The sequence below is a fragment of the Sciurus carolinensis genome, chromosome 1, assembly GCF_902686445.1.
Source record: "Sciurus carolinensis chromosome 1, mSciCar1.2, whole genome shotgun sequence".
NCBI classification, from domain to species: domain Eukaryota; kingdom Metazoa; phylum Chordata; class Mammalia; order Rodentia; family Sciuridae; genus Sciurus; species Sciurus carolinensis.
In genome coordinates this window covers 175,224,444-175,234,624 of record NC_062213.1, presented here as the reverse complement: position 1 = coordinate 175,234,624, position 10,181 = coordinate 175,224,444, and the positions used below count along the sequence as shown (strand labels likewise).

The 10,181-nt window shown below is 42.7% G+C and overlaps 1 protein-coding gene across 3 annotated transcripts in view; it reads right to left on the bottom strand.

Moving 5' to 3' along the window:
* Window positions 1-5,699: 5,699 nt before the first annotated feature.
* The window catches only part of Eif2b3 (eukaryotic translation initiation factor 2B subunit gamma), a 128,630-nt gene continuing 124,148 nt past the window's right edge, over window positions 5,700-10,181 (bottom strand). For all 3 annotated transcript variants that reach the window (XM_047566686.1, XM_047566704.1, XM_047566695.1), the window contains one exon: window positions 5,700-5,860. In XM_047566686.1, the coding sequence (XP_047422642.1) occupies window positions 5,808-5,860 (53 nt within the window). In that variant the 3' untranslated portion in view covers window positions 5,700-5,807. The remainder of the gene's footprint in view (window positions 5,861-10,181) is intronic.

Here is a 10,181-nt window from a genome sequence, read left to right as displayed (position 1 = left end):
GCGTCTGCTGGCCCAGTTAGGACCACCCTTTCTTCCCGATCCAGCCAAACCCCAAAGACTTCTCCTTTTCACTCTTCCCAGCCTTCGTTCTTGCTCCCTTCAGTCCACTCGCCAGGGAGGCCAGAGTCATCTAAAATGCAAATTTGGTGATCGCTCCAAAGCACAAGCTCCGCTTGGAAGCACAGGGCCCTGTATAAACTAATTATAGTTTTTTTCCTCTTGGGTCCTACCTCACAACCACCCAATGTTCCTTCTACCATGAAAAGTCACCTATAATTTCCTAAACACATCATGATGTTCCATGTGTTCTCGCCTTTGTACATGTGGTCCTTTTGTCTTGGCAGATTATCTTCAAAACAACTTGAATCAATTACCCCCTCTTTGAAGCCTTCCTTGTCACATCTCCCCCCTGGCAGATAATTGCTGCTTTGTGGTCCTCATAACACTTAATTTACATGTTATTGTGTTTATGATTAAATATTTTATGTGCAGTACTTGAAAGTCTGCTTTCCTCACCAGACAATAAGTAGGTGCTCAATAATTGAGTGAGTCTCTTAAGAGTTGAAGAAACCAGGGTGTCAAGGACTGGAAACAGGGGAGGAGGGGGTATTTCCTCTGTTAAACTTTTAATATCCCATCTGAGTGTGCTGTTTCTATCGGGTTCCTGACTGATAAACCATGAGTGGCAAAGTAGAGTAAAAATCAATATTCCAATATGTAAAGAGAAAAAAAATCTGCAATAAATTCATTATTCTAACACAAGTACATTATCTCTGGCCAAAAGTTCTTGGTCAATTCTTCTAGACTTGTTTATCATTACATCATAAATATTTCATGTTACTACACAGTCATTGTATCAGTCATTTGCAGAATGTCCTCCTGAGGCAATATTCCCAGAAATGGGGTTGTTTGGGTGGAAAAGTATGAACCTTTTCATGGTCATGCTGCATACTGCCAATCTACTTTTTGGAAATTTGTGTGAACACCCCTCCTGAGCCTCAGTTTTAGGGAACGAGAACCTTTAGGTTGTAGGGGGGTGAACACATAACAAGTCTGCTGCTTCCATTTGTCCATTCAAAATGTGGAGGAACTATTGTCTACAATACTGTTGGCCTACTGGTAACAGCACAGGCGCATAGTATTTTCTTCCTTCCTCCCTGTCATAGAGGAGTGGGTCCCACTGTATACCCCTAGGTTTTTGGAAATAGAAACAGCCTCTAAACTAGGCTGTAGGCCCCTACATTCTCTTGGGGCTGTAAAGACAGTGAATGGTCTAGAATCAGCAATGGATGTCATTAGGACTTTGAGAAGAGCTGCTTTGCTTTAAGCAGGTCTTTCAATCTCCTTCCTTCTTACTAGACTCTGCAAGACATAAAGTCCATGGACAAATAGGTTTGTAAACACCTGGGCTTTGGGACTTATTCTGCTTCTACCACTAACAATTGTGGCAAAGTCCAGCATTTTTATGAATGCTTCCAAGGCAGGGCCTGCCTACTGAGAAAATCTCTTGCCAATCAGTCCAAAGAGTAATGTGGAAGGAACGGGTTTGCACTTCCCAGCCTGTCCTGTAGGGCTTAATGCACTATGGCTGCTGCAAGCTCCAAAATAACCTTTCTTTCCCTCAACAAAATGATTTCCTGAGTGCAGATGAGCTCAACTACAGGTTAAGCCACAGATCCCAGGTAAACAACAGGAGGAATAAAGAGGCTACTCTTTCCCCGCTGCAAGCAACCTGCTTTCTATTGAGTGGGCTTGTTCCACTGTTACCTCCACTGGATGAGGTTGTGTTTTGGGCCCAAACCAGAGACATTTTCTGAAAAACAAAGGAAAAAAAACTAATACATTTATTTATTTATTACTAAGGTTTAAATCTATTGATTCATGGGACAAATAAGTCTTGGGGTCTTTTATGTGTCTAAACCCTTTGTGGAGATCTGGAGGCTGTAGGTTATCTTTTTATTTTAAAATTTTTAAAAAGGAGTTTATAGCCTGAGGGGGAGAACAGAGACCATGAGGGAAACCACTGTGTATTGAAATAATGAGGGAGTTTTCCAGAAGTGAGAAAAACTGAGAGAGAGGTAGGAGATGACAGAATCTAAAAGGAGAAAACATGGGGGTGGGGTTGTGGCTCAGTGATACAGCACTTGCCTAGTATGTGTGAGGCACTGGGTTCAATTCTCAGCACTGCATGTAAATCAATGGAAAAAAAAAATAAAGGTCCTTCAAGAACTAAAAAAAATACTAAAAATAAAAAAATAAAAGGAGAAAACATGGTTCAAGGTCTGAATCTTTCATTTACTGGCTGTGAGATCTTGGGCAAGTCACATTATCTATGACACTGACATAAGGATTAAATGAGATAAGATATATGGCTAAAGAGATTCTCATATGCAGTGTTGGGGAAAGTGACCAGCCTGGCTTCAGGGGAAGGTCCATGGGGCAGTTAAAGGGAGTCAGGGCAGGACTTGGCATTCCTTGGTATTCTCCCAGGTTGCTCATTCACCCTATTTTTTGGCTGGTTTCTGTTTTCTGGGACAGGCAGAGTAAATGACCTTGGTATGTGGAAGAGGAAAGCAGGGGCCCTGGGCAGCCCTCACACCCACCCATTACATTAGGGATCAAGCCTGGGAATATATGCCCATTCACTTCAAGCCTACAGCATCTATCAAGTTCTGGGTGCCAGAGGCTAATAACCAGAGATCAGCGAATGATCCTTCATCTTGCGTAAGGGGGAGAGACGTGATGAGCCAAAGCATCATCTCCTCATTTTCCATGGAAGAACCCTGATGCAATCCCCCTGGGTGGTGGAAGACAGCTCAGGCCAAGGACAGGTCATCCTGGCCTCCAATAGAATGTGTTCTCTGCCCAGCCTCTTTCCCTCCTAGCCAGCTTCATCTTAGCTGAGCTTTCTAGACCTTCTGTCTGGGTGGTCTTTCTGCACCCCTCCCCCTCCCTCAGACACATTTAACTATTTAGTGTTTAATTTTCTTTGCTTTGTTTGAGCTGGGGTGGAGGTCTCAGCTAAATTGTTCAGGCCAGTCTTGAACTCCTTGGCTCAAGTGATCCTCCTGCCTTAGCTTCCCAAGTGCTGGGACTATAGGCCTGCATGCCAGGTTTACATGTAGCTATTTAGAAAACAGCACACAAAGGTCTGATTATGTAACTTCTTAGGGATAGTGATGGCTGTACACCTTTGTAACTGTCAGGAAATAGAAACAGCCTCTAAAACTAAGCTGTACAGGTCTCTAGATTGCTCTTGGGGCTATGCTAAACACAATTTGCCTTCCTCTATACTAGGGATGGGAATGTAGTGAAGGACTGGGAAGTTCAGCCTCTGGCCTTTGAAAAAAACCTGGAGAGCAATCCTGGCAGTCAGTTCCCTTACAGGCTCAGGGAGCTCTTGCCAGTAGGCAGGGATATGTTGACGGGGAGAGGGTTCCTGTAGCAGTAGCCATCACCTTTTGTCCGACTGGGCAAGGTCCCAGGACTGTTTCTCAGCACCTCCTCAGAGTCCTCCCTGATTCAGTACCAAAGGCCCCCTTGATCATTTTTCCTTTCACTTCTTTCATCAAGCATCACTGAGAGAGGCAGGGCAGACCCTATCAACACTTCTACCTAGCTGACTGGCCAGTGGACATTCAGTAGCAGTTGCTCACTACATTTCAGATACAACCTCTCTGTAGCTGCTACCAAAAGGAAAAAAAAAATCCCTGTCTGCTGGCAGATAAATAGAGCAAAGAGAAGAAAAATCTAAGCATTTGGGTACCCAGTCAATCCTGAAGTTGTTAGGGACAATGGCAGCAGTGTCCTGAGTTGGGGGTTGCTCCCAGTTGGGTCTCAAACTCAGTGAGGCCTTTCTCTGGGAACTCTTACCTTCTCTGTTTGCTCCAGTTCCCTTCTTTCCTTGGTGCAGTGGTTGCTAGATAGACTTGTGCAATGGGAAGGCAGAGGAAAGGTTTTTTCCTACCTCTCTGTCAGGGGTTCTGAGGGATCAGTGAGAAAGCACAGAAAGGGGCATAGCAGGGCTCTGGGACAGTTCTTTCACCCTACTCTTTCTCCAAACCTGTCCAACTCCACCTCTTTCTGTGGTCGAGGTGAGGTTTTCTGACCGCCGAGGCTTCCTAGACCTTAATGGTCAGAAAGATCTGAGAAAGGAGACAAAACCTGAGAATCAGAAGGGCCGTTAAGTCACCCATTCTAACTCTCTCCTTTTGCAGATGGGGAAACTCAGGATCAGAGGAGACGCAGTGATGTGGCTAAAACCATAACTATTACAAAGGCCAAGTCTTCTTCCACCCAGGCCAAGATCATCAGGGCCAACAAATTTCATTTCAGTTCCAAGAGTGATCGTTTGGTGCAGCACATCTCTCTCAGTCCTACTGCTTTTAGCCACTTCTGCTAGGCCATTTTAACTCCTGTCTGATTAGGGCAAACTTTCAGGAACCTTGTCTTAACCAGTGGGAGGAATGTGGAGCTCTGGAGCTCCCAAGAAGGCTGATGGAGGTGGAGCTCCCCCAGGGTAGGAATGCTCATCTAGTCTCTCAGAAGTTCAATGAGAAACAGCACTAAGATCGGGCAAGATTACTCAAGTGAACTTGAGAGCCTTGAGATTTTTTTAAGTAATATAGAAACCAGTATTTCAAACCATTCTTTATAATTACTGCCACCCACAGTGAGGACATCAAGAGAAACCTTTACTTTGATAATTCTAGGAGGTGAAATCTCACCTGAGGAGCCACTTTTATCTTCCACCAAACACCTGCAGGTTGTAAAAGTGGTGCAGGGAGAGACAAGAGCAGAGTGTTTGGGAGTAAGGGTGGCGGATGGAAGCGTGGCTCGGACTCCAGGGGACTATGAATATAGAAATTGCATTTCTCAATTATCTGAAGCAGGAATGTCTATATGATTAGGACATAAAGGAGTACAGCTAGAGAAGAGTCAGGAAGAATTTCAAACCATGATACTGGTTCTGGGCTCCACTTTACCAGGCTGAGCAGACCTCACCAAGGGGAGGTGGGAAGGGAGCTGGCTTGGCTTATATCGTGGATGTCTATGCTCCTGTCTCCATGACAACCAGTGGGGACAGGCTGGCTTTCTAGGCATGGTCTGCTCTCCTTCTTGTTTTAAGAACTTCCAAGAGACAACAGTTGAGGCTGGGAGACTTGGAGCGAATGATGGGGGGTGGGTAGGATGGTGGCAGGTGCTAGATATCTGTGTGACAGGTATTGGAGCAAAGAACAGTTAAGTCCAGGCTCAGTTGGTAGAGTGCTTGCCTTGCAAGTACAAGGCCCTGGATTCAATTCCCAGCACCGCAACAAAAATAAAAAAATAAAAAAGAATACTAAGTCCTAGGCTGATTGTCAGGCGTGGTATTGCCATCAGCTGGGCCTATGCTGTCTACAAAGAGTTGACTTTAATCAAGTCAGAGACTGAAGTATTTCCATGTCCTTTTAAGTGGAAGGTGCTTTATGGACAGGGCTGGGCTGGCAAGTCAGAAAGTTGTACTCATAGGAGCTTTATTACTGGACAGCTGCTTCCCCAGCCTGATAACTTTGGTACAAAAGAGTTAGGCTACTGTGTCTATCCTGTTCACATACTTCCTCTAGATGGTGTTTACCACATGATCTATGAACACACACTGTGAATACCTGGAGACCACATGACAGAGCCTAGGACTGCTCCACAAATCTCTAGCATGCCTTTGGAAGTCCTTCTTTATTAGGAAATAAATACAGAGTCAAACAGGTGGGCCAGCCAACATCTGTAGTTTTGGGGGCCAAAAGGAAGGAGTTTGACTTGATCAGAACTCAGATCTCCATTAGCTGGTCATTCCCCACGATCACCTCATTCATTCGTTTAGCTACAAAAGAAAGAAAAAGGTTTTCTGAGAACTAGCAGCAAAAGATGTCATTTTAAATCCAATTGCTTCTAATTTTGTGTTCAGAAACATTTGTAGTGTATTCTGTTCTTGAGGAACTCTTAGGACGGCAACATGCCAAAGGGGCTATGAAAGGGATAGCATTTTCTCACACAGAAGGGCTAATTCTCTATATACCTGTGTTTGGGAAGCGTAAATAGGAGACCTGGAGCTGACTCTTAAAGAATGAACAAAGCGGGCTAGGACTGTAGCCCAGTGGTAGAGTGCTTGCCTGGTCTGTGTGAGGCACAGGGTTCAATCCTTAGCACCACATAAAAATAAACAAATAAAATAAAGGCATGCTGTCCATCTACAACTACAGAACAAAACAAAACAAAACAAAACAAAACAAAAAAACCCAAAACAAAACACAAAAGGATGAACAAAGGTTTTTCAGGCAGTGATCAAAGGGAAGACATTCTTGGCTTCTGGAACTGCCTGGGCAAAGACATAGGGATGTGAGAATGGGGAACACGAAATACTGTGGTGTGGTCAGAGGATAGGGAGTGAGAGGAAAGGAGGGAGAAGAAATGAGGCTAAAAGGATAAATGGAAATACTTCATTCTTCCATGGATGCCTGAAATTGCAGATAGCACCAAACCCTATTTATTTTTTTTTCCTATATACATATGGATATACATAGGATAAAGCTTAATTTATAAATTAGGCATAATGAGAGATTAACAATTAGCAATAAAATTGGACAATTGTAATAACATTATAATAAAGTATATAAATGTAGTCTTTCTCTCAAAATATCTTATTTTACTGTATTCACCCTATTCCTAAGATGATATGACATGAAAGACATAGGCATTGTGACACAGCATTAGGCTACTTGGTAAGTGTAACTTGAACATAAGCACTGAAATACTGTTACAGTGGATTTGATAATCAAGATGGTTATTACATATGAAGGGGGCAGGTAGTATTTATAGCATGGATATGCTGGACAAAGGGGTGATTCTCATCCTGGGTGAGATGGAGTGGGACAGCATGAAATTTCATCATGCTACTCAGAACAGAATGTAAATTAAAACTTGTGAATTGTTTATTTCTGGAATTTTCCATTTAATATTTTTGGCCTATGGTTGGTTGCAGATAACTGAAACTATGGAAAGCAAAAGTGTAGATAAGGGGGGGCTACTATCACCTACGGAAGAGAGTTGTTGTAAAAAGTCAGTGAGTTAGCTGGGCATGGTGGTGATTTCATAGAGTAAGTGTGAAGGAACCTGTTAATTCCAGTGACTTGGGAAACTGAGGCAGGAGGATCAAAAGTTTGAGGCCAGCCTCAGCAACTTTTGAGGCCTCTCTCAAAATGAAAAATTAAAAGGGCTGGAATGTGGCTTAGTGGTTAAGTGCCCCTGGGATCAATCCCTGGTACCAAATAAATAAATAAATAAAATAAGTGAGTGAGTGAAAGGAAGATCAGTAGAGGGAAGAGAATAGGGGGTGAGAGGAGGGAAGGGAAAGGATAGGGGAATGGGGATTGAAACCAAATTCCATGCATATAAGATTTTGTCAAAATGAACCCTATAATGCTCTTAAAAACAAAAAACAGGGCTGGGGCTGTAGCTCAGTGGCAGAGTGCTTGCCTAACATGTGTGAGGCACTGGGTTCGAACCTCAGCACCACATAAAAATAAACAAATAAAATAAAGGCATTCAAATAAAGTTGTCCATACACAACTACAAAAATAAATAAATAAATAAATAAATAAAATAAAATAAAAAGAAAAACCCAAAAAACAAAAAACCCATCAGAATGTTAGGTCTCTGGGGCTGGAGTTATAGCTCAGTGGTAGAGCACTTGCCTGGCATGTGTGAGGCACTGGGTTCAATTCTCAGCACCACATAAAAATAAAGTAAAGGCATTGTGTCCATATACAACTAAACTATATATATATTAAAAAAAAAAAAAAAAAAAAAAAAAAGAATGCCGGGTCTATGTACACCTGCCCTAGAAGATGCTCCTTTTAATGCTTCATAGCCATCTGCTTCCTTTAGTGATGAGAATGGGAAGGAGGCCCAGTTAGTATTCAGACTGCTAAATCCTTTAGGGCTGGTGAGTAACTATCAGGCCCCACCTCCAAGGAAAGACTAACCAAAAAAGAACAAAGGAAATGCTTCTTTGGCTAGTTCTCCAGGGTGCCTCCCAAAGCTCCTCTTTACTTTTTATTCCTCTATAGCTGTAAGTCAGACTCAATCACCTCACATACACTCACATCCAGGGACAATGGACTGTTCTGAAGATGGTTTCAGTCTCAACACTTTTCTTGGACCTCAGTACTTTAGACCAGAGGTAAATGAGGTACCTGGCTGGGGCAGACAACCCCTTCTTCTCTGTCACACTCTAAGGCCTCTTCCCTCTGGTCTATTCTTGGCCTGCGTGTCAGAGAGGATCTTGCTTACTGGGATTCAGGGGAGAATGTATCTGGAATGCTGGGGGTAGATATAATTTCATAGAGTAAGTTTGAAGGAAACCTGCAGGTCTAGTTTTGCTTGACCAGGGCTGGGAGCAGGCTTCAGTAAACACAATGGTAAAGCACTGGGCTGTAATTAGGTTGGGAAAGACCCCAAAAGGAACACTAAAAGGGAGGATGGTAAATTGGGGAAAAATCAATGGGACAGTATATATCACAATTGAAAAGCTGCACTGTTAGGAAAGTAGGAAGGATTCTTGCTAGCCAGGAGGACTTGGCTTATGTCATGTATATATCAAGACTTGGATCTATATAAGGTCTACTTTCATGACTGAAGGACTGATTACTGTGATTAATAATGTAGAGATCTAAGTTCCATCACTGACAGTAAGAAGAGACTCAGATGAGGCATCCAATTAGTCTTCCAGGTTTTTTCTTCTTTTGGGGGTACTGGGGATTGAACCCAGAGGTGCTTTACCACTAAGCTGCATCTCCAGCCCTTTTTTAAATTTTGAGATGGCTTTGCCAAGTTGCTGAGACTAGCCTTGAATTTGTGATCCTCCTGCCTCAGTCTCCCAGGTTACTGGGATCATAGGTATGAGCCACCACACTGGGTTAATCTTGCAGGTTTTCTTTTTTCTTTTTATTTTAATTGTCAATGAACCTTTATTTAATTAATTTATTTATATGCAGTGCTGAGGATCAAACCCAGGGCCTCACACATGCCAGGCAAGCATTCTACCACTGAGCCACAGTTCCGGCTTCCTCTTGCTGGTTTTAACTGTTGGTTGTGGCTGTCTACTGCTTGAGTTGGCAGGATTTTGTCAGAGATAATCACTGAGAGTACTGGGATCAGGTGAGAAAAGCCAGAGTTGTTATAAAAAGGCTTGTAGGGGGCTGGGGTTGTGGTTCAGTGGTAGAGCACTTGCCTCGCATATGTGAGGCACTGAGTTCGATCCTTAGCACTACATAAAAATAAATAAGATAAAGGTACTGTGTTCATCTACAACTAAAAACAAAACAAACAAACAAAAAAACTTATATAAAAGGCCAGGATTTGTTCTCTTGGTAGTGCTAGAAGTGGATAGCAAGGCCTACACTGGGTTATGAGAGTTACATTTTTGGTGTAAAACATTGCTATGGACGTAATGACTGTGTCATGAAAATGATTAGAATTTGGAGAGGGGATAGTATTACTTCTTAGGATGAACACTTTTTCCTGTATTTCCTCTATGTGAGGAAAATTGGGAACTTTGTCATCTATTAAGCTCTTTGTTGGTAGATGGTTTTGTCAAGGTCATCCATAGTAACAGTACTCTTTTCTTCTTTTTTTGGAGGTACTGGTGATTGAACCCAGGGCACTTTACCACTGAGCTACATTCCCAGTCCCTTTTATATTTTATTTTGAAACAGGGCCTTGCTAAGTTGCTGAGGCTGGTCTTGAACTTGTTTGTGATCCTTCTGCCTCAGCTTCCTGAGTCTCTGGGATTACAAGTATGCACCACTGTAACTAGCTACAGTAACAGTTCTTGAGTGTTGCACTGGCTAGGAATTTGCTTTTTTTCTTTTCTTTTTTTCAGTTTTGAGGACTGAACCCAGGAGTACTCTACTTCTAAGCTACATTTGTAACCTTTTAAAAAAATTTTTTTTAGTTGTAGACGGACACGATACCTTTAATTTATTTATTTTTATGTGGTACTGATGATCAAATCCAGTGCTTTATACGTGCTAGGCAAGCGCTCTACCACTGAGCTATAACCCCAGCCCCCATAACCCTTTTTAAAGGGCTCCCAACTTTGCTCAGGCTGGCCTCCAACTTGCAATCCTCATGTTTCAGTTTTC